Source organism: Myotis daubentonii, chromosome 3 (assembly GCF_963259705.1).
Source record: "Myotis daubentonii chromosome 3, mMyoDau2.1, whole genome shotgun sequence".
NCBI lineage: Eukaryota > Metazoa > Chordata > Mammalia > Chiroptera > Vespertilionidae > Myotis > Myotis daubentonii.
Window position 1 is genome coordinate 147,882,251 of NC_081842.1, and position 24,420 is coordinate 147,906,670.

Below are 24,420 nucleotides of genomic sequence, written 5' to 3' on the forward strand. Positions count from 1 at the left end.
AGGTCACAGTTCAATTCCCAGTCAGGGAATATGCCTGGGTTGTGGGCTCGTTACCAATGTGGGGCCTGCAGAAAGCAGCCAATCAATGATTCTCTCTCATCATTGATTTTTCTATCTCCCTCTCCCTTCCTCTCTGAAATCAATAAAAATATATTAAAAATAAATATAAATATAAAAAACAGTCTTAGCATATGAGAACTAGGAACAAAATCAGGTAGTAGACTAGATTTAGCTTACATAGTTTACCAAACCTTCATCCTGAATCCAAAAGGATCACTAATTAGCAAGATAATCGTGAGATAATTTTAACTAGAAGCTATACAGTGAAATAGAAAACTAGTTTATACAGAATATATATTATTTTAAAGAACAAAGTTATTATTTTATTTGAGTGAAAATATTTCAGATATATTATAGCTGGATAAAAACAATAATTACCATTTTTCTTTCAGTTTTCAGATCATGAGCATATCTCATTAATTCACCATAAACTCTGTGTGCCATTTCTTCTGCTACTACTTCTCGCTGTCCTGCATAGTCGTTTAACTCGTTAAGGATGTTAAAAAAGGCTACACATGAAGTAAACCTGACAAAAACATATTTAAAAATGATGAAATTTCTTTTTATTTTCATTACAAATATTTTTGTGAGGAATGCATTGAGCCTGACACTTGACAAATTTTAATTACCTAAATCTTAGCTACTAGCTCTAAATTAACTTTGTATGGAAATAATCCTGCATTAAGTTCAAGCTGTACATGTAGTCTTAATTTATAAATAAAGGGATATTTGGGGTAAAAAAATATAAGACTACTACCTGCAGGTTCTTTGGCATACTGAAATCTCTTAAGTTGCCAATTGACTGGCCTGAGCTTGGAAATGAACTTGGTTAGATTCCTAGGCTTGGCAGCTAAACCTGTTGCAGAGATGATGGGCTTGCTCTCAAGGACAGAATCTGCCAATCATACACCTTAAATGCATCTCAAGGGCTGATCCACAAAACAACGTTACTATCAGTTCTGGACAACAGCTGCCTGTATAACTGCCCACATCCTAAATGGACATGAAGTACCGTATGTTGGCATCAAAGGAGGGGTGGTAGGTAAGAAGGGACCACAAAAGGGGGGGGGGGAGAATGAGTGTGAAGGGACAGAGAAAAATAAAGAGAATCACTGTATTAAAACATAGACCTACGTTGAATATACTACCCTAAACACACAGCTGAAGGTGAATGTTCAGACAGGATTGCATTAACATTATACCTGAAAATCCTAACAATTCACAATTATACAGAAAGTTGTTTAAGTCTAGTCTCTTTTGTTTCTGCATTTTACAGCCATCCACATATTCCTGTTTAAGACTGTCAAAAGCTCACAGCCAATTCATAATCTTTTACATATTCAAGGTTCCAAAATTACTGTCCTTTTCATTATCCCTTTAAACCAGCCAGCCAAATTGTTTTATTACTTGTAAGAGTAAAAGAAGCTAGTAACTAACTGACAACTACAAGATAAATATGGAAAAAATACTCTTTTCTTCTAGAGACTAAATTACTCAAGTGGGGTCTTAGTCTACATCTTACTTGGAAACCCACACATCAACTATTCTAGATAGCTATTATCAAGTCTCAATATTAAAGTATTCATTCTTGTAGAAATAACAGTAGTTCCCCTTCATAAACATTGATTTTTTAAGACAAACTTTATAAAATCTTCATGAAAAGCTAACAGCATGCTTACTTTACAAAAAAAAGTGTTTTTAAAATTTTTAATATGCAATAATAAACAGGTATATAATTTACCTTGGTTCTTCATCTTTGGAGGAACGTTTGGGACAGTACTTCTTAACCAAATTTCTATAGGAAAAAGATTTTTTAAAACTTTATAAGACATATTGTTGTTGAAATTGAAATATTCTAAAGGTTTCCAATTTTATTAAATAATTTAATGATATAAAACAATTAAGAGCAACATGATATCTACTATCATTAACATATAATCATTGCTTATATTTTTAAAAAATACACCTGTAGAAAGAAATGTTATTTCTGTTTATATAAGTACTAGAGGCCCGGTGCACAAAAATTTGTGCACTCGGGGGGGGGGGGGGAGGGGGGGTCCCTCAGCCCGGCCTGTGCCCTCTCGCAGTCAAGGACCCCTCGGGCGATAATGACCTACTGGCTTAGCCCTGCTCCCGGGTGGCAGAGGTCAGGCCCAATCCCTAGGTGCAGCCCCTGGTCGGGCTCAGGGTAGGGCCGATTGGGGGGTTGGGGCACCGCCCCCTGTCACACTCAAAGCAGGGTTGATGGGGAGGTTGCGGTGCCACCCCCTGTCACACACAGAGCAGGGCCCATCAGGGGGTTGGGGCTCCGTACCCTGTCACCCACAGAGCAGGGTCAATCAGGGGATTGGGGAGCTCCCCCCGTCACGCACAGAGCAGGGCCAATCAGGGGGTTGAGGAGCTCCCCCCTGTCACTCACAGAGTAGGGCCCATAGGGGAGTTGGGGCACCGCCCCCTGTCACACACAGAGCAGGGCGGATCATGGGGTTGGGGCGCCGCACCGTCACACTCAAGGCAGGGCCGATGGGGAGGTTATGGCTCTACCCCATCACACACAGAGCAGGGCCCGTGGGGGGCGTTTGGAGCACCGCCCTCTATCACCCACAGAGCAGGGCCGATCAGGGGTTGGGGCGCCGCCACTGTCACATTCAGGGCAGGGCCGATGGGGAGGTTATGGCTCTACCCCGTCACACACAGAGCAGGTCCCATGGGGGGGGGGGGGGTTGGGGCGCTGTACCCTGTCACACACAGAGCCACAGGGTGATCAGGGGGTTTGGGCACTGCCCCCTGTCATGCTGATCCCGGTGCCGGAAGGCCTCGCAGCTCCGCTGATCCTGGTGCTGGGAGGCATATTACCCTTTTACTATATAGGATAGAGGCCTGGTGCACGGGTGGGGGCCGGCTGGTTTGCCCTGAAGGGTGTCCTGGATCAGGGTGGGGGTCCCGCTTGGGTGCCTGGCCAGCCTGGGTGAGGGGCTGATGGCTGTTTGCAGCTGGTCACACCCCCTTCAGGGTGGGGGTCCCCACTGGGGTGCCTGGCCAGTCTGGGTGAGGGGCTGAGGGCTGTTTTCAGGCTAGTGGGTGACTGAAGCTCCCAACCGCTCCTTTTTTCTTTTTTTTTCTTTTTTATTCTGGGCCAGCTTTAGCTCTGAGGCTCGGCTGCTGAAAGCAGGTATCTGGTTTGTTTAGGTTCTATAATCGAAACACTGTTTCAACTCCAGTTCTGAGATCCCGGCTGGCTGAAAGCAGGTTTCTGGGGTTTTGTTTAGCTTCTATATTTGTAACAATGTTTCAAACTGCAAGCTCAGAGGCCGGCAGCGGCAGGCGGGGAACGTTGGAGTCCTCCGTCACTGGAGCAAGCATCTTGGCTGGCAGTTAATTTGCATATCGCCCTAATTAGCCAATGGGAAGGGTAGCGGAGGTATGGCTAATTACCATGTTTCTCTTTTATTAGATAGGATAATTTTAACAAGTTGGGTGATTATGCCATCAAATAAAAAAAGAGCCCAGGCCAGGGTGGTTCAGTTGGTTAGCATCCTCCCTGGGACTGAAAGACTATCAGTTTGATTCCTAGTCAAGGCACATGCTTGAGTTGCAGGCTCAATCCCAGATAGGGAGCATGCAGGAGGTGGCTGACGGATGTCTCTCTCTTTCCCTCTCCCTTCCTCTCTCTTAAAAAAAAAAAAAATCAACAAAAATATTTTTTTAAATAAAAGAAATAAAAAAGAAGTACTCCCCCACCTCCTTAGGAGAGAAATACACTTGCACTGCAAGCAGAAGGGGGAGAAAATGGGCAAAAAAGAAAGAAAGGGAAAAAAATTGTTCCTGCCTTCCTAACATAGTTTTCCAGAACTGTACATATACAGCATATTCAAGTGAATATAATTTGGCACATTCACAAAATTTGGCAATCATCCTACATTTTATCAAGTTTCTCCCACTGTAAGGTGTTTAAGTCCTATAGATTCTATTTACTGACTTTTACTTAACTTTTTGTGATAATTTTTATAATGAAAGGGGGAATATATTACACAAGAAGGAGCCTCTTCTTCACACTATTTTTTAAAACATATTTTTATTGATTTTAGAGAAAAAGGGAGAGAGGGAGGGAGAGAGAGAAACATCAATGATGAGAGAATCATTGATTGGCTGCCTCCTGCATGCCTCCTACTGGGGATCAAGCCTGCAACCCAGGAATGTGCCCTTGACCAGAATTGAACCTGGGACCCTTCAGTCCACAGGCCGATGCGCTATCCACTGAGCCAAACCAGCCAGGGCTTCTTCACACTTTTTTAATGCATTGGATACAGATGTGTGAGGACAGGATGACTGAAGCTAATGCAACATCTTTCAATCATGAGTGGGAAGACCAAGAAATTCACAAGAATGCCCTGATAATCACTAAGCTTTAGAATCCCATTTCCAAACTTCTTTTTGTGTGATTCTTATTTGAAGCTGAACGCTCCTATAGAAAAGCTAAGTAAAAACATACAATTAAAAAATGTAGCAAAAACTGGAACTCTAAAAGAAACTTCTTGGATCAAGATACAAATGTGAGTCAGCATGTGTGAGGACAATAAAAAATAAAAATAAAAAATTTTAAAAGCCCAGCTGGCATGGCTAAGTGGTTGAATATCGACCTAAGAACCAGGAGGTCAGGTTCAATTCCAGGTTTCAGGCTTGATCACCAGTAGGAGGTCATGCAGGAGGCAGCCAATCAATGACTCTCTCTCATCACTGATGTTTCTATCTCTCTCTCCCTCTCCCTTCCTCTCTGAAATCAATACAAATATTTTTTTTAAAAAAGCTACTGTTGACCCTGAGAATGAATATACCTGTTAAGAAGGACTTTTTGAACTCAAATTTAAAAATGGATCCTAGCAGCCATTTCTAAACAGAGGCCTCTCATACAAGCTGTGTTTCTGGGAAAATCCTGCCCCGAGTTCTTGCTAGCTGAACCAACCCTTATTATAAAGGAGTTCCTAGAATCATATTTCAACCAATAAGACTGAGATTTTCCCCATCCAATCAGAGCTGTACGTCTTCACAGGCCAATCAGAATAGTGCTTTCTGGACCAAAATGTGAGGATTTGGAGTCCTCATTTGCATGATAACAAACCAATCAGGGACCAGGGACCAGGACTATAGAAGTCAATCCCAAAATTTGTGTTGTAATTCTAGGGTGGACATGTTCTCTTTCTGCTGAAGTTAAAATGGTAAGTATAATCCTAGAGTCACCATGTGGGAAAAGCGTACTTGGAAATTTAATCAACAGAGAGGAAAGCAAAAACAAAAGGAGAAAAATTAACACTTTCTGAAAACCCAGGTACCTGAACTTTATAGTCACACAAGCCAATGAATTTCTTTCTCTGCTTAAACCAATCTGAGCTGAGATTATGACACTGGAAAAAATCATGACTACCATAGTCATAGGTTAACCGAAAGTCTTAACATATCTTAACTACAGCATAAACAACACTAATATGAACTCTAGCTTCTGGGAGGAAGAACACAAGAATCACAGGAGGGAGAGAAAGGAAAAGAAAGTAAATTTACCTTTACCTTTTGACCATACAGTTAGTTCTCAACAATTTTTTTTTAATTATTCTTGCCTTTCTTTATGTAAAAGTCACCCATCTATTAGCAACTCTCCCCAAACCCTAAGTCTCCAGAGCCTTCAAAAACAATACACAAGCCAATCCATCCAAGCCAATCCTGCCAACAGAAAACAACAGCATGTTCCAAAATGTTCCTCTTGTATTCCCCCATGTCAAAATTTATATCCTAGGAAAACATGTTCTGAAAGAAGACATAACAAATTATTTCGCACTCATTTCTAGGGAGAGAATCTGGGAAGGGACCTGAAATTAAATGTGTTACAATGATCACATACTGTTTGTGTAGTATGTTTTTTTAATTATAAAATTATACAAAAAAAATTTATCTCTCAAAGCAGCTGATCTCAGTTGGGCCTTCTAAGAGAAGTCTAAAGTCATCAAAAATTCATATCAAGGTTTGAATGGTTAATAATACCCACAAATCCCTGCTTTGCAATTTTAACATAATATGCTTATTAGGTCAAATAAATCTCAGATGATTTGCCTTAAATACAGGGTGGGGCAAAAGTAGGTCTACAGTTGTTCATATGGCAAATAATACAACAATTAATAAATAATAACACAGAATAAACTGTGTTTCATGTACTCACAATTGTATACCTACTTTTGCCCCATACCCTGTATGCAAGTGTGAAGCATTTGGGTTGCTCCTGAAATAAAAATATGTTAGACAATTCATCTCTCTGTCCCATAGTAGCAGTTTCCCTAGGCTATTTTTTTCCCCCAGAAACTTTTCCTCTCTTCTATGCCCAGAGATTCTCCAAGTAACCAATTATAATAGCAGTTTATATATAAGGCATGCTTTTTTAACAGGGTGTTATAAATCAGGAATTAACTGAAACAAAGTTTTATATGCATACAATACATATTATAGAAATTATAATAGATGTCATAGATATGTTGGTACTTTTGATGTATTTCATCCATGTTTTCTAAGTACCTTAGGATCATGCACTCTGGATACAGAGAATTAACATTGTTTCTTCAGTGGTCTGAGAAGGTTCCTAAATGTAATGAGCTTCTCCAAAGATTACAGTGTTATTTATATATACACCAGTATAGGATATCTCAAAAAAAATTTAAAGGCTGAAAATCATCTCTATAGAGTTTCACCTATCAACAGTTGAGGCACTCTGAGTTCTAATTACTATTTAAGAGGTGATCAATATCATATTTATTTGTAAAACGGGATACAAGTCATACTATCTGTATCTTCTAGCAGAAGGGTAATATTAGATACATGAGACGAGCTATTACCTCTTTTCTAAAGCTCTCCCTATATCTAACAGTTATCAGGCTTAGGAATTGCCAGGCCCTATTTGTGGGCCTCAGTTAAGTGATCCAGAGATAGAAAACTGAATCTAGCCGGGCCAAGAGTTCTCTTCCTGGAGTTTTTAAGTCTTTGGACTCAATTCAGCTTTGAGGCCAGTAAGAGAGCTGAATCTGAGACACAGATCTGGCACTGTTGGTGACTACATTTTCTGCCAAATGAAGAAAGCCAGCCTCTACTGAAAGAATAAAGCCAACCCACCAAAAGAAGAAAGAAGTAGACAACAACAGCAAAGGGCTCTGGCTGTGTTTCAGACACTGGCTTTTTTCTCTGTGACCCAGCTGCACCAGGCCTTCCAGCAACTTGACTATTTAACTTCTTAAACTCAATTAAAAAATCAAATCCATTAAAAAAAATCAAATAAATTTTTCCTATTAATAAATTTCCCATTATGTTTATACTAGCTCATACTGGGTTTTCCATCACTTACAGCCACATATCTTCTCTCACATAGTGGAAAATTAAATGTAAAAGATATCCACACATAGGCACCACTCCTCACAGCCTCTGTGCCTCGCTCTGCTCCAACATGTCCAGCCCTAGAGAGACCAAGTGGTACATGGAGTCTTTGACTGCTGTTTTCCAGATTCATGCTGAAAAGGGTGGTTAACAGCTACACACTCTCCAAGACTGAGTTCCTAACCTTCATGAAGATAGAACTGGCTCCCTTCACAAAGAACCAGATGGACCTGTGACTTTGATGTCATGATGAAGAAATTGGGCCTCAACTGTGACGGCAGCTAGATTTCCAAGAATTTCTTATCTTATTAGCGGCCTTGTGGAACCTGCCATGACTCTTACCCATTCCCAGCAGTATATCTAAGGAGACCTTGGAGCTAGTCTGTGACCCACCCCCATTTCCTTCCAGTCTCCAGATCATCATCTCCTCAGACCACACATACTCTGAGCCCAGTGCACCCACCACCCCATGCAGGCCCCTTCTGTGGCTAGTAATAAAACATTATCATTTTCTAAACACACACACACACATAAGCTATCCACATACGAAAGAATGAAGGTGAACCCTTCTCCTTACCTCACACCACATATAGAGATTAACTCAAAACCTAAGAACTAATGCTAGAAAACTCTTAAAAGAAGACACAGGGGGAAAGCTTCATGACAGGATTTGTCAATGATTTCTTAAAACGAAACCAAAAGCACGGGCAACAAAAGAAATAAATAAATACTGGTATATTGGACATCAAAATTTAAAACTTCTGCACATCAACGTCCACAAAGCAAGACAACCTATCAAATTGGAGAAAAGATTTACAAATTACATAACTGATAAGGGGTTGAAATCCAAAATATATATAGAACACCTAAAACTCAATAACAACTAATAATCTGATTTAAAAATGGGCAATGAACTTAAATATAATTTCTCCAAAGATATACAAATGCTAACAATCATGAAAAATTATCAATGTCACTAATGACCAGAGATAAATGCAAATTAGAACCACAATGAGATCTCCTACACCCATTAAGATGGCTACTATAAAGAAAAATAAAAGAAAATAACAAGTGTTGCCTGGGATGTGGACAAATTGAAAGTCTTGTTCATTACTGGTAGGAATGCAAATTAGTTCAGCCAGGTCAAGGTGGGTGCAAGCAGAAAACAGTATATAGTTCGCCAAAAAATTAAACACAGAATTATGATCCAACAACTCCTCTTCCGGGTATATACACAAAAGAGTTGAAAGCAGAGACTCAAACATACACATTTGTACACTCATGTTCACAGCATCATTATCCACAACTAGAGGCCCAGTGCACAAAATTCATGATCTGGTACGGTCCCTAGGCCTGGCTGGCAATCGCAGTGCGAGTGTCTGGCGTGGAAGGGCAGTTCCCAGCTGACCTCCGGACCCTAGGCAGCACCTGAGCCCCTAGGCCACCACACGCCCCCCTCCACCTGAATCACGGTGCCCAAGTCCTCATGCGGAGATGTGGTAAGCACAGCCAGACACCATGGGCTGGGGCACAGTGTGACCTCCATCCCCCTGCCCCCAGGTATCCAGCGAGAGGTTGCAGCCTCCCACCCAGGCACCACGGGAGGTTGGTCGCTGCCACCCATCTCCAGTACCCCATCCCAGCCTGGGGCCCAGCCAGGATCGGGACATCAGGGCCTGCCAGCTGCCATCTGCGGGACAATTGATTGGGGTCAGCCTCCCCTCCCCCCCACTGCTCCCTCAGCACCTGGGAACCAGGCAGCGGCCCCAATCCCTGCTGCCACCACTGGTCACCGTCTGTGTGCAGGCATACAAGTCCTTTGGTTGATCTCTCCCCCTTAAACCCACTCTCTCCTACCTTCCCTCTAACGTTGGACAGTCTGATCGATGCTTCTCTGTCTCTGGATCTATTTTTGTTCATCAGTTTATGTTGTTCATTATATCCCACAAATGAGTGAGATCATGTGATACTTATCTTTCTCTGACTGGCTTATTTTGCTTAGCATAATGCTCTCCAGTTCCACCCATGCTGTTGCAAATGGTAAGAATTCCTTTTTTTTTTTTTTTTTTTTACCACAGCGTAATATTCCATTGTGTAGATGTAACCACAGTTTTTTAATCCACTCATCTGCTGATGGGCACTTAGGCTGTTTCCAAATCTTAGCTATTGTAAATTGTGCTACTAGGATTGTCCTCTTTCGAAAAGTATCTAAGTCTGTTGCCCATTTTTTTATTGGGTCGTTTATCTTTCTTTTGTTAAGTTGTATGAATTCCCTGTAAATGTTGGAGATTAAACCCTTATGGGTGGTAACATTGGCAAATATGTTCTCCCATGCAGTGGGCTTTCTTGTTGTTTTGTTGATGGTTTCTTTTGCTGTACAGAAGCTTTTTATTTTGATGTAGTCCCATTTGTTTATTTTCTCTTTAGTTTCCATTGCCCTAGGTAGAATCAACATCATTAAAATATCCATATTACCCAAAGCAATCCATAGATTCAATGCACTCCCCATTAAAATACCAATGGCATATTTCACAGACCTAGAACAAACTCTCCAAAAATTCATCTAGAATGAAAAAAGACCCCGAATAGCTGAAGCAATCCTAAGAAAGAAGAACAAAGTAGGAGGAATCTCAATACCAGATATCAAGCTATATAACAAAGCCACTGTTTTAAAAACTGCCTGGTACTGGCACAAGAACAGACATATAGATCAATGGAATAGAACAGAGAACCCAGAAATCGACCCAAACCACTACGCTCAATTAATAGTCAACAAAGAAGGTATGAACATACAATGCAGTCAAGACAGCCTCTTCAATAAATGGTGTTGGGAAAATTGGACAGATACATGCAAAAAAAAAATGAAACTAGACCCCCCAACTTACACCATACACAAAAATAAACTCAAAATGGGTAAAGGACTTAAACATAAGACAGGAACCCATAAAAAAAATACTAGAGGAATCCACAGGCAGCAAAATCTCAGACAAATGCCCTGGGATCTTCTGAGATTAAAGAGAGTGACACAGAAACAGAAAATTCTGATAAAGAGGCCTGAGAAAGTAAGGGTTAAATAGAAAATAGAGACTGGTATTATTTGGATTATTCTATATCTAAGCCTACCCCTAGATATAGGGAAAGCTTTTAGTAGAACAACAACCTCATAACAATGATGTATCATTGACCCTTGAACAATGGAAGTTTGAGCTGTAAGGGTCCACTGAAAAAATCTTCATATAAGTAAACTGGCACAATAAATGGTCAACTGTGTATGTCACAAATACTAGTACAGACAGAAAGCAGTACTTGGTCAAAGGTACAGAATATGGGCAAAAATCCTAATTTCTAAACTAAACCAAGTACTAGATTTACAGATAACTCAATTATTTACTCATTCAATTTATATTCACTCAGCTCTAGAGATACCATTGATGTTGCCAGGTACAGAATTGAACAAAACATCAAAAGCTACTTGGAAAGGGGGATTCAAGAGGGTGGCTGGGAAAGTGGATGCTATACTCACCTCCTCCCAGAACTAACCTGGAATTACACTAAATTATAGAACAATCATCCTGAATAACCACCTGAAGAGAGAAGTCTAATAACCAAGGATTTACAGAAGAAACCACATCCAGACCGGTAGGAAGGGTGGAGACACGAAAAGGGCTGGCCCTGCTCCTGAAGTAGCTGCTGAAGTTCCTAAGGGATACCTCAGCTGCAGGGGGATCCTCCTGAGAACCCTGAGAACCGTGAGGTCTAAACCCCAAGCTCAGCTCCCCAACCCAGAACACCAGAGCTGGGAGGAGGTGCTCACATAATATCTGGCTGTGAAAAGCAAAGGGATTTCTTTCTGCAAGGAAGAGGCAGGATTCACTGGAGACAAAGGCACCCTCTTAAAGGGCCACTGCAAAATATCTCATGTGTAGCCACTCACCCTGGGCTCCTGGGGAGGGAGGGCAGAGCGGACTAGAGTTGCTTGAGGACAATCTGAAGTTTGTGTCTCTGGGGGGTGGGGGGCGGCCTGAAGGGAGAGCCACCAGAATCCCTGTGCTGACTCATTCTCCCAAACCACAGACGCCATCTCTCTTGGGTGGAGCACTCTCCTCCAGGTGGCATTGGGCGGTGGGGGTGGGGGGGGGAGGGGGGGGTGGGGGGGGGGTAATAACCCTAAACTGTGAAGTGTAAGCTCTGAGGAATACAGCCAGAGGCTCTTTCAGTGACTGAACCTGACAGGCAGGCAGCAGGCAGAGGCAGAGGCAGATAGAGCCAGATCTCATCAGGGTGCCTTAGGACTTTTGCTGACCTGCCCTCAGGTCAAGTGCTGCTAAAAGCCAGCCTTGGTGCACAGTAGAGGCAGGCATAAACTGTGGATCGCAGGTAACTCCAAACAGGTAGCCAAGGGCCAATAACAGGCCAAGTCTTACATTGGCCTACACCACAGTCCTCCCCAAGAGGTTAAGAACCAACACACCCAATGACTAGCTTTGGAGACCATCAGAGCAAGATCCACTAAGTTTCACAAGTAGCATATCCAAAGAGAGATCTCAGCAGGCACCAAACCCTGCTGAGGTGAACTCTGATTCCTGTGGTCAGCACCTGCACAATAGCTCACGCACCATGGTCAGGGTTGAACCTCACAGTCAGCCAACCTGAGGGTCAATTCCACGCAGGAATGGGCCAATGGCAATAATGACTCAATTACAATGGAGGGCCCACATAACCCACCACATGGGACATTCCTGGAGCATCCAGCTCAGGTGATCATGGAGACTGCACCACTGGACCCTACAGGACACCTATTACATAAGGCCACTCCACCAAGACTGGGAGTCAGAGCAGATCTATCTAATACCTGGTACATAGAAACAAACACAAAGAGGCAGCAGAAATTGGGAGACAAAGAAACAGGCCCCAAATGAAAGAACAGGAGAAATCTCCAGAAATTTGAAGGAATAATGATACCTGATATCAAACTTTATAAGGCCCCAGTAATCAAAACCATATGGTACTGGCATAAAAACAGACATATAGATCAATGGAATAGAGAGCCCAGAAATAAACCCACGCCTGATAGTCAATTAATACTTGACAGAAGAGGCAAAAACATACAATGGGGTAAATAGTCTATTCAATAAAAGGTGCTGGGAATATTGGACAGATACATGCAAAAAAAGAGAAAAGAAACTAGACCACCCTTTTATACCATACACAAGAATAAACTCAAAATGGATTAAATACTTAAATGTGAGACTCAAAAACCATAAAAATCCTAGAAGAAAACATAGGCAGTAAAATTTCGGACATTTCTTGTAGCAATATTTTTTGTAATATATCTCCTTAGGCAAGTGAAACAAAAGGAAAAATAAACAAATGGGACTACATCAAACTAAAGAGTTTTTACACAGCAAAGGAAACCACCAATAAGTGAAAAGACATCTTACTGAATGGGAGAACATAGTTGCCAATGATACATCTGATAAGGGACTAAGAACTTATAAAACTCAATACCAAAAACCAAACAATGCAATTTAAAAATAGACAAAGGACCTGAATAGACACTTTTCCAAACAGAACATTCAGATGCCCAATAGACATATGAAAAAATGCTCCATGTCACTAATCATTAGAGAAATGCAAATTGAAAACACAATGAGATATCACCTCACACCTGTCAAAATGGCTATCATCAATAAATCAGCAAACAAGTGTTGGCAAGGATGTGGAGAAAAGGGAAACTCAGTGCACTGTTGTTGGAAATGTAGATTGGTACAGCCACTGTGGGAAGTAGCATGAAGATGCCTCAAAAAATTTAAAAATAGAACTACCATATAACCCAGCACTTCCACTTCTGGGAATTTATCCAAAGAAACCTGAAACACTAATTTCAAAGAATATATGCACCCCTATGTTCACTGCAGTGTTATTTACAACAGACAAGATTTGAAAGTAGCCCAAATCTTGAAAGTATCCCATCAGTAGATGAGTGGATAAAACAGCTATGGTACATTTACATAATGGAATACCACTTGGCCATAAAAAAGAAGGAAATCTTACCCTTTGAGACAGCATGGATGAACCTGGAGAGCATTATGCTAAGTGAAATAAGCCAGTCAGAGAAAGACAAGTACCATATGATTTCACTCATAATGTGGAATCTAATGAACAAAATGAATTATCATCAAGCAAAATAGCGGCAGACTCATAGAGAGCAGGCTGACAGCTATCACACGTGGGAGAGTGAGGGGGTGGATGGATTGAGCAAAGATGATTTTAAAAAAGAGAAAAAAACTAAAAAATAAAGGTATTTGGAGAGATTTCTGCTCTTGTTAAGATAAGAGTAGCTTTTAAGGTTTCTATCGTCCAATCTATTTCTCTTCTAGTATACCACACTGCCACACACTTAAACCAGAAAGACATGATCTGGGGTGGCAGTAGGGTAATATAATTTAACATAACAATCTTTATGATAGCACTTAATACCATAATTATTTTTTCTAAAAAATAAAATAAAATGAGGCCTATGTATATAGAACTTTTTTTTAACTTAGAAATTTTAATCTCTGCCATACAAATACAATAAATTTATTAAAGGAATGATTGAGTTCAGTTTTTTATATCTGCAAACATAAAACACTCTACTAAGTTATCTTAAATCAGTTTATCATCAATCAAAATGGACATGACTCAATTGTGTATAGCTATGTCTTTAAACATAATTAGATGCTTTGTTTTCTATTTATTACCATCCTCAAACCACTACCAAAAATCAAGATAAAATTAAACCAAAGCCATCAAAACAGACAAATAGATGAGAAGAAAATAAACTGGAAATACCAAAGGCCGAAAAATTTTAATATCTTGTAATACAGGGTGGGGCAAAAGTAGGTGTACAATTGTTTGTGTGGAAAATAATACAATAATAAATAATAATACAAGAATAAACTCTGAAAGGAGAAAACAAGATGGTGGCATAGGTAAACACCGGAAATTGCTGCCTCCCACAACAACTTCAAAAATACAACGAAAAGACAAAAAAGACATCATCCAGAACCACAGGAAGGCTGGCTGAGTGGAAATTCTACAACTAGAAGGAAAGAGAAAAGCACACTGAGACTCAGAGGAGGTGTGGAAGTAAAGTGCAGAGGTACAGAGGCTCGAGCGAGCGAGGAAAGGGGCTGGCACCTGAGGACGCAGCTGTCTTTTTGAATCGCAGCTATCTTTTTGAATCGGGAGGGAGTCACAAGCTCCCGACTGCTCTGAACTCCAGTCCCGGGAAGTCTCTGGGGACCCAGGACTCATACGGGGAGAAACTGGACTGTCTGGCAGCAGGCAGAACTCGGAACTTGAGGGTGGCTTTCCCTCAGAGGTGCTTGCAGCAATAACCGGGACACTGAGACGTGGGGCCCCTTAGGGCAGGGCTGAGGATCAGCCATAGCTGTTTGCTCCTCCCTGTAGATTCCCTGAGACCCCACCCCACCCAGGCTGCAGCAGAGGCTTTTGCATATGAATGCCCTGGCCCTTTGCAATCTGAAAATTGCAATCTGTTCTGGGCCAGACAGACCCAGAACTTCCAAGAGAAGGTCCAAGGCCCCACAGCAGCTTGCATTGCTTCACAGCTGGGCCTCATCTGGGCACCTTCAAACCCCAAACAAAGAAGAGGAATCTGCAAAGTTCTCTATAGCTCCTGTTGGGTAGCTTCAGGCAGAGGCTAAATTAGCACCTCCTTAGAGATCCAAGAGCCACTGTACCCAGTGGTCAGAGTGGGACCATCCAGATTACAACTCCTCAGATCCATAAGGGACACACTCAGGGGGCAGACTCAGTGAGCACCAAAGCCCCACTGAAGCAAGTCTTGCCCCAGAAGGGTGTCTTCAGCACAGAAGTTCTCCCACTGCAGACACAGCTGATTCTCACAGCCAATTGGCCTGGAGGTCAATTCCTCCCAGTGATACCAACTACAATCAAGGCTTAACCACAACAAGACTACAAAAAGACTGTGCACAAAGCCCACAAAGGGGTGCACCAAGAGTGTCCACCTCAGGTAATTGGGGAGGCTGAGCCACTGGGCCCTATAGGACACCTAGCACACAAAGCCACTCTACCAACACAAGGAAGCATAAAAAATGCGGAGACAAAGAAACAGGTCACAAATGACAGAAATGGAGGAAAGCAAACGACTGGATATAGAGTTCAAAACCACGGTTATAAGGTTTTTCAAGAAATTTCTGGAAACCACCGATAAATTTAGTGAGACCCTGGAGGATATGAAAAAATACCAACTAGAAATTAAGCACACACTGACTGAAATAAAGAATAATATACAGAGATCCAACAGCAGACAAGAGGATCCCAAGAATCAAGTCGAAGATTTGAAATACGAAGAAACAAAAAAAAACCCAACCGGAAATGAAAAAAGGAAAAAGAATCCAAAAATATGAAGATAGTGTAAGGAGCCTCTGGGACAACTTCAAGCATACCAACATCCGAATTATAGGGGTGCCAGAAGAAGAGAGAGGGCAAGATATTGAAAACCTATTTGAAGAAATAATGACAGAAAACTTCCCCTACCTGGTGAAAGAAATAGACTTACAAGTCCAGGAAGCACAGAGAACCCCAAACAAAAGGAATCCAAAGAGGACCACACCAAGACACATCATAATTAAAATGCCAAGAGCAAAAGACAAAGAGAGAATCTTAAAAGCAGCAAGAGAAAAAAAGTCAGTTACCTACAAGGGAGTACCCATACGACTGTCAGCTGATTTATCAACAGAAACTTTGCAGGCCAGAAGAGAGTGGCAAGAAATATTCAAAGTGATGAATGCCAAGAACCTACAACCAAGATTACTTTATCCAGCAAAGCTATCATTCAGAATTGAAGGTCAGATAAAGAGCTTCACAGATAAGAAAAAGCTAAAGGAGTTCATCAGCACTAAACCAGCATTATATGAAATGCTGAAAGGTATTCTTTAAGAAGAGGAAGAAGAAAAAGGTAAAGATACAAATTATGAACAGCAAATACATATCTATCAACAAGTGATCTAAAAATCAAGTGAATAAAAAATCTGATGAACAGAATACTCTGGTGAATATAATAGAACCAGGGGCATGAAAAGGGAGTGGACTGACAATTCTTGGGGGGAAAAGGGTGTGGGGGGTGCAGGAAGACACTGGACAAAAATCGTACATCTATGGATGAGGACAGTGGGGGGGTAAGGGCAGAGGGTGGGTGGGAACTGGGTGGAGGAGAGATATGGGGGGAAAAAAGAGGAACAACTGTAATAATCTGAACAATAAAGATTTAATTTAAAAAAAAAGAATAAACTCTGAGTTTCTCATAGTCACAATTGTAAACCTTTTGCCCCACCTTGTATGTTTAAAATGTAAATGTTTAACATTCTGTATATAGTTATTATTTAGGAGGAAAAAAAGCTGCCTACTATGAAAGAAATTGTCCTCTGCATATAATAAACAGGAGGGAGTTAACCAAAAGAATTTTTTCCATTAAAGAAGAGGAAATAAACAAGACAAACCTCTTCCCTTCGGACAAAGAAAAAAAAAAGTGCAAATCACTGATCTAGAGCATCTGTGCATAATAAACTCTACTTTCTCACTGCAAAATTATATTTTTCATATAATATAATTGCAGATTCTAGCCACCTTTGCTTCAGTGAAGTGGTGTTCAAATATTTTTTTGCAAGTAAATGAAAATTATAATGATTGTTATCAGTCACAAAACCGAGAGAAAGGCAAACAAGTCTGTCATTTGATTAGAGTCCTGTTACTTTGGTAAAAGCTTGGCCATCCTGAAACCCTGAAGCCTGAGTTATTCTGGACAGTTAAATATTCCAGACTGCTGAAATTTTACCTTCTAAATTACCAATTTTTTATTTTATAATTTGTTGTAAGATTCTCTATTGAAGTATACCACATTCTTTGCTTAAAAACAAATGTTTTAAACTACAAAAATGTAACACACAATTGTTTTAAAAACTTCAGTAATTCAAAAGTGTAAATAAAAAAAGTTCCTTCCCTTACCATCCCCCCTCCAATTCCCCAGGGGGTAACTGCTATAAAACAACTTGGGTGTATCCTTCTGTACTTCTTGAGACTACATACAAATTTTACACATAATTTGTATTCAAAAACTAGAATAAGCAAGCAGATTTGCTATACATTCAGTTTTACAACTTGCTTTTTACACTAAGAGATTACTAGTAAATAGCCTTTAAGTTTAAATATACTAGTATACCTGATTTATTTAACACTAGAAAGACTGAAATTTAGTATATACCTATATTGCCCAAAAGCAGTCAAAATGACTGCATTGTGAAAGAATAATATCGGAGCACTCTTCACTTATGTTCCTTAGCTTTTCCAATAACTCACTTCTATTCGACATTTCTTTCATGAATTTAGGGCACAAAAGAAATAAAATAAACAACTTATTAGAACAAGTATCACTGCATAAAGATTCAAATAACAAGTACTAGTTTAGCTTATTGAGCAACTGCAACTTATCAAGTATTGACAATTTATCATGTACTTGTATGTTATCATGTGACGGTAATCGAAAAAAAATGAAAACTGTTATTTCAATACAGAGCCGAACTGGTCATATAAGAAATTTACTCAATTCAATAATAAGAGTCATAATTTCCCCAAGCAGTCAAAATGACTGCTTTTGGGCAATATAGGTATAATATGTGTGTGTATATATATATATATATATATATATATATATATATATATATACCGGAAATGAAGGAGGGGGAGGTAACTACAATTATTAATAAACGCATTTATATGTTGTAAAAAAAGTCACAAAATTCTAAGACATTGTGTCCTTATATACATAATTGTTTTTCTAATTGAAATTAAAAAGCAGTCAAAATGACTTCCTTGGGCAATCTAGTGTTAAACTGCATATTCCACAATATTTTTCATCATTCCCTTACTGATAGGTACTTTAGACTGGAAACTCTTTTTAATCTGTTTTAATAATATTTTAATCTTTTTTATCGTCATTTCACACTGCCATCACTGTATTGCCTAAAGTATTTCTTCTCTTCACTTCTATTGGAAAAGTTGGAATCCAAAGAACTTACTGTGCTAGAATTGAGATCTATTTAAAATTAAATGAGGAAAAATTTTTGTTCACATGTGAATACAATATTGATTGCTATTTTAACTTTTCAGAGGTCCTTAATACGTCTAGATTCTTGAGGGGTAAAGTTCCAAGAGTGTAACTTCTGGACAGGTGAAATATCATCACTATTACTATTAATATGCTAATAGGCTCTCTGTTTATATTCTCAAATGGGAAATACCTGCTTTTAAAAAAAAAACAGAGGAAGCAAATGGATGAAGAAATTAACAGGATGCCACTCTTTCAGTAAATGTCCTAACAGTATGTGCATCATTATAAAAACATCTACATATATAAAAGGCTAATATGCTAAGTGTCCCTCCTACCATCTGACCAGTCTCTATGACGCACAGTGACCACCAGGGGGAAGATGCTCAACACAGGAGCTGCCGAGCTGCAGTGACTTGGCAGCGCCAGTCCTAGAGTACGCACCCTGAAACCAGGGAAGAGGGAGCCCAATTCCTCACAGGGTCGCACAATTCCACCTTCGGCTGTGGGTTATGTTGTTGCTGGGACTGTCGGCCTCAAATCTGGTTTACTGCACATTTGTGTTTGCGTTCCACACCCTGAATGACAGCAACTTTACAGAGTGCCCTCTCGCACTCCAGAACCCCTCAGGGGATGTCGGAGAGCCGGTTTCGGCCCAATCCCCACAGGCCAGGCTGAGGGACCCACCTGCCAGAGGGACCCCACAGACGCCCTTCGAGCCACAGCACTACCCCAGGTGCAGCTGGCTCCGGGGCATGTCCGGCCAGTCTCTCCCAGTCCCGCCCCCCGTGGCCACCTTCTAATTAATTTCCTTTCAATATGCACAAATCCATGCACCAGGTCACTAGTTATTAATAATCTATTCATCATGCATGTCTAATTTCATCCCTAAACCTAGTCAGTTGATTGTATAAACCACTACTATTGTAGTTTATCATGTGGTTTCTCATGCAACTATCAACCCCTTCCTTCTGCTATCCACGACCTTAAATTTCTCTTGAGTAACTAGCCCTCCCCCATCATTAGCTACAAATCATTCTAATTATTCTCACCCCTGTGAATTGTTCAGGATAAGCATGTAACCTACACAGGGTTAGCATGACAAAAGGAGAAACCCTTGCTGGGGCTTCCGGAAAAAATAAACTAATACAAGCTCGCACTCTGCTTTCCTTCTATCACCCTCTTCTCCCTTCCTTCATTTTTTTCCTTCCCCCTTCCCCTATCCTCTCTCCTTCCCCAAATGCACAATAGAGAAAAAAAAAAATTATTCCTCACCAGGATGTAAGGATATAAAGATATGAAATCTAGAGCTAAGAGGGCAAAAGGAATGGTACTACTGAATGGAACCTGAGGATAAAGGCAGCAAAGGGGAGGTGGAATCCAAAACTGGAACCTGGACACATTTGACCCCAGAATAAAACATGCCTGGAATTTTTAGTCCGTGTGCCTGTTTAGGTTGGATTTTCTGTCAGTTGAAATATAAAGAATCCTAACCCCATCCCTAGAACCTTGTACTGATTTGTGTCTAGTCTTCAGACTTCAAGTACCATTTCTCTTAAAAGTTCCAGCAAAACTACTTGTCAAATTGTGGTCCAACAATGATCTGCTACAACAAAATCTTGAAATTAATTCCATTTGTTTTAAGACTAAAATTTTCCCTTTAAAACTTTTATCTTCTGGCACATATTCCAAAATCAGTAATATATATGATTTTTGACAGAAAGAAACTCAGCTAAGCACATTCAATTTCCAAGTCATAAAAACTTAAAAAAAAAATGAGAAACCGAAGAAATCTTCAATGCTTTAGAAAGATTACTAAAGCAAAAAACTACAAAGGAATAAAACCGTAAAGTACAGAATTTATACCAGGAATTTTTCTTTTTACTGGCATTTTGCTTCCTGACTTTAGGATTTTAAGTATCTTTCGGAATGAAGCTACTTATGATTTAATTAAATCAGTAATTAAAACAAGCCAGTTACCTAATTCAATCTACTTCAATGAAAAACAGAATTTAACTTCTAGTATATCACATTTACCTAATACCCAACTATTTTTATTCTGTTTATTTATTTTTTGTTAATCCTCACCTGAGGATATTTTTTCCATTGATTTTTAGAGAGAGTGGAAGTAAGGGAGGGAGTGGGGGTGGAAGAGAGAGAGAGAAACATGAATATGAGAGAGACATCAATTGGTTGCCTCCAAAACATGCCCTAACTGGGACCGAACATACAACCCAGCGACGTGTCCTTGAACGGGATTCAAATCTGTGACACTTCGGTGAGTGGGCCAACACTCTAACCACTTGAACCACATCGGCCAGGGCACACCCAACTATTTTCACATGTAATTTCACTTCTGAGAATTGAAAAAAATTTTAACTTACCTCAATTGTTTCGCATAGTTCTGTTCAATTTCTATCCTCTCTTTAACAAATTTGGCATATCTTTCCAAGAAGTCAATTCCCCATTGTGTATGCTTGTCTAAGCTGTCGAACTGATCCTAGAAAAGGTAAAAGCACAGTAAAAAGTCTAATTTTATCCACAAATGCTTTAACTAGCTTCTAATATTCATCCAGAGAAGCAATGAAGTAAAAGAGGGGGAAAAAAACCGAGGCTCTTCTGCGGGTCCGCACCCACCACATCCTTTAAGTCCTACCCAGAAACAGGTTCCTCAGCATGAATCATGCTACTTTATGCCTAAAGTCCTTTACACATGTGGTTCTCCCTAGCTGCAACACCCTCCCCTAGTCACCTTTTTGCACTTATTCCTCCGTTGAGATTCAGTTCAGATACTTTATCCTCCAGAAAATGGCCCTAAACTCACAGATTGGGATACGTGGCCTTTATCTGGGTCCCAAGGCTCCCTAAAAATTCCTATCTTTTTCATTTGATATACTATATTGAGGGCAAGAACCATGTATTACTCAACTCTGAGTTACCAAGTATTAGCACCATGGCTTGCCTGGTATCACAGCAGGCACTCAATGAAAATTGGCCGACCAGAATCAAATATTATCTGGGTTCATATTCTGGGCTCTACCCTTATCGGATGTCTGACCTTGAGCAAGTTACCAAGGCTGTTTGAACTCTTTCCATCTTAATATGGGAGCCCCATCACCGACCTCAACAGGATTATAGCGATGTCGTTAAATGTTCTGAAAGGCAATACACACAATACTAATACTGTACGAATAAATCTTACCAGGCTCGTTCAATTCTCAAAAAATATTTCCTTCTACCCATTGCCTAAGAAACCATCATTTCCTACCCCTTGATAATAATCTCCAAATTAATAACTTGGTGCTATCTCCCTCACCAATAGCTCAAGTCTACAATGCTTATAACAGATTAAAATATCATTTCTACCTATATTCTAGGTTTCTTTCCTAAATTACCCATGGTTTAATCACATTTGTTATTTACCTATGAATTTCCAAGTCTTTGCTTTTTATCTCTTTCCCTATCTTATTTCCTTAAATCATTTTAAAATTCCACTGGTAAAAGTAAATACTCTCTAAACAGCAGCAATACAATTTATCTGCCTATTATAGTTTGGTATTACCACTCTAATTCTATTCTCTCATACAATTTTGTCAGTATCATTTGGCTTTCTAAGTAGACTTGAAAATAGCAAGAGGATGCACTGCTCAGTAAACTTAATTTGGAAATGTCTTTCAAATTTAAAAACCCCCAACAAAAAAAACAGTGCAAGAAAAAGAACAGTCTGAAGTTGAAATAATCATCCTTCATTTTTCCAAAAAGGTTCAGTTTCTTGCTATCCGTTGCCTAAGAAACCATCATTTCCTAGCCCTTAATAACAATCTCGAAATTAATAACTTGGTGCTGTCTCCCTCACCCATAGCTCAAGTCTACAATGCTGATAACAAATTAAAATACCATTTTTTTCTATATTCTAGGTTTCTTTCCTAAATTACCCATGGTTTAATCATATCAGTTATTTACCTATGAACTTCCATATCTTCCTCAGCAAATTTTACATTATACTTCTCTATCTTCTGAAATTTCCAAATTTATTACAACCCTCTCCCCAATCAGTAAAAAATATGAACAAATACTTCTATTATAAGTATATTAGTAGCCCGGTGCATGAAATTCATGCACTTTAAAGGGGATTAATTAGAGAAAATATTTTAAAATTGCTATTTGCCCTTTCTCTATAATAGAAGTGTTAGAGATTAAAGAAAATTAGTAAAAAGTATATGAAAAGCTTCCTCCTCTCAGAGTCTGGGGCACACCACGGGACCCAGAGTCGAGTCCCTGCCTACCCACAGCGCCTCAAAATCATGCAAGATCCAAAGACCCAGCCGGCCCCACCCCCATCGAGCAAGATCCAGACCCGGCTGGCCCCACCCTTGTCAAGCCCCGCCGGGCGGGGGGCGGGGGGGGGGGGCACCGCAGCCTCAGGTCCCCTGACCTGGCGCCAGGCAGGGGGTGCAGTCTCAGGACTCCCGTCAAGCCCCATAGGGTAGGGGGCACAGCCGCAGGGCCCCTGTCAAGCCCCACAGGGTGCGGGGGCACAGCCTCAGGTCCCCTGCCAAGCCCTACAGACGAAGGGCACAGCCTCAGGTCCCCTGGTGCACGCCAGGCAGGGGCCGCAGCTTCAGGTCCCCCAGTGCACCCTCAGGTCCGCCGGCCTGGCACCGGGGCAGGGTGCGCAGCCTCAGGTCCCCTGCCAAGCCCTACAGACGGAGGGCACAGCCTCAGGTCCCCTGGTGCACGCCGGGCAGGGGCCGCAGCTTCAGGTCCCCCAGTGCACCCTCAGGTCCGCCGGCCTGGCACCGGGGGCGGGGTGCGCAGCCTCAGGTCCCCTGCCAAGCTCTACAGACGGAGGGCACAGCCTCAGGTCCCCTGGTGCACGCCGGGCAGGGGCCGCAGCTTCAGGTCCCCCAGTGCACCCTCAGGTCCGCCAGCCTGGCACCGGGGTGGGGTGCGCAGCCTGAGGTCCCCGGTCAAGCCCCACCAGGCAGGGGGTGCAGCCTCAGGTCCCCTGCCCTGGCCCAGCATCACACAGCCTCAGGTTCCTGCTGATTGCTCATTAAAGCTTGTTACGGGAATCAGCCTCCACTGTGGGTGCAGCCATCTTGTGTTACGGAAACCCCACGTCCACTGTAGGCCTTGCCATCTTTGTGATGGCGTGCCGGTCAATTTGCATAGTCCCGTTTCATTAGATAGGACTAGAGGTCTGGTGCACAGCATTCATGCACTGGGGGTTAGGGAGGGGCCTCAGCCCGGCTGGCGCCCTCTCGCAGTCCAGAACCCTTGAGGGATATCCACCTGCCAGGTTATGCCGGAGAGGCGCACATCCCCCAAGGGGTCCTTAGCGCTGCCATGGAGGCGGGAGAGGCTTCTGCCACCACCACTACACTTGCCAGCCATGAGCCTGGCTTTTGGCTGGGCAGCACTCCCCTGTGGGAGGGACTGACCACCACAGAGCAGCTCCTGTATTGAGTGTCTGCCCCGATGGTCAGTGTGTGTCATAGCAACCAGTCATTCCACTGTTCAGTCAATTTGCATATTAGGGTTTTATTATATAGGATTTCTAATTTATATACACTGTACTATTAAATTATGAAATCCACAAAATATGAGGTAAACATTATTTTTAAACTTTATTTTAAACATTATTTTTACTTATTTAACAAACAAAAGCCTCTCGGCCATGACTTTTTAAAATACTAACAACAATTTTAGTGAGAGCAATGACTTGACTATGACTCATTATTTCTAAAATCTTGGTTTAATACATAAAGGAAAGCAATCCAAAGGCCTTGGCTTTAAACGGTGACATTTAGTTTCTA

At 41.1% G+C, this 24,420-nt stretch overlaps 1 protein-coding gene across 5 annotated transcripts in view; it reads right to left on the bottom strand.

The window, feature by feature from the left end:
• Positions 1–24,420, bottom strand: part of FNBP1L (formin binding protein 1 like) — a 118,668-nt gene that overhangs the window by 40,096 nt on the left and 54,152 nt on the right. For 4 of the 5 annotated variants that reach the window (XM_059688864.1, XM_059688865.1, XM_059688861.1 and 1 more), the window contains exons 2-4: positions 20,986–21,101; positions 1,802–1,855; positions 439–586 (exon numbers count right to left, since the gene is read on the bottom strand). In XM_059688864.1, the coding sequence (XP_059544847.1) occupies positions 439–586; positions 1,802–1,855; positions 20,986–21,101 (318 nt within the window). The remainder of the gene's footprint in view (positions 1–438; positions 587–1,801; positions 1,856–20,985; positions 21,102–24,420) is intronic. The other variant, XM_059688866.1, reaches the window with a different exon arrangement.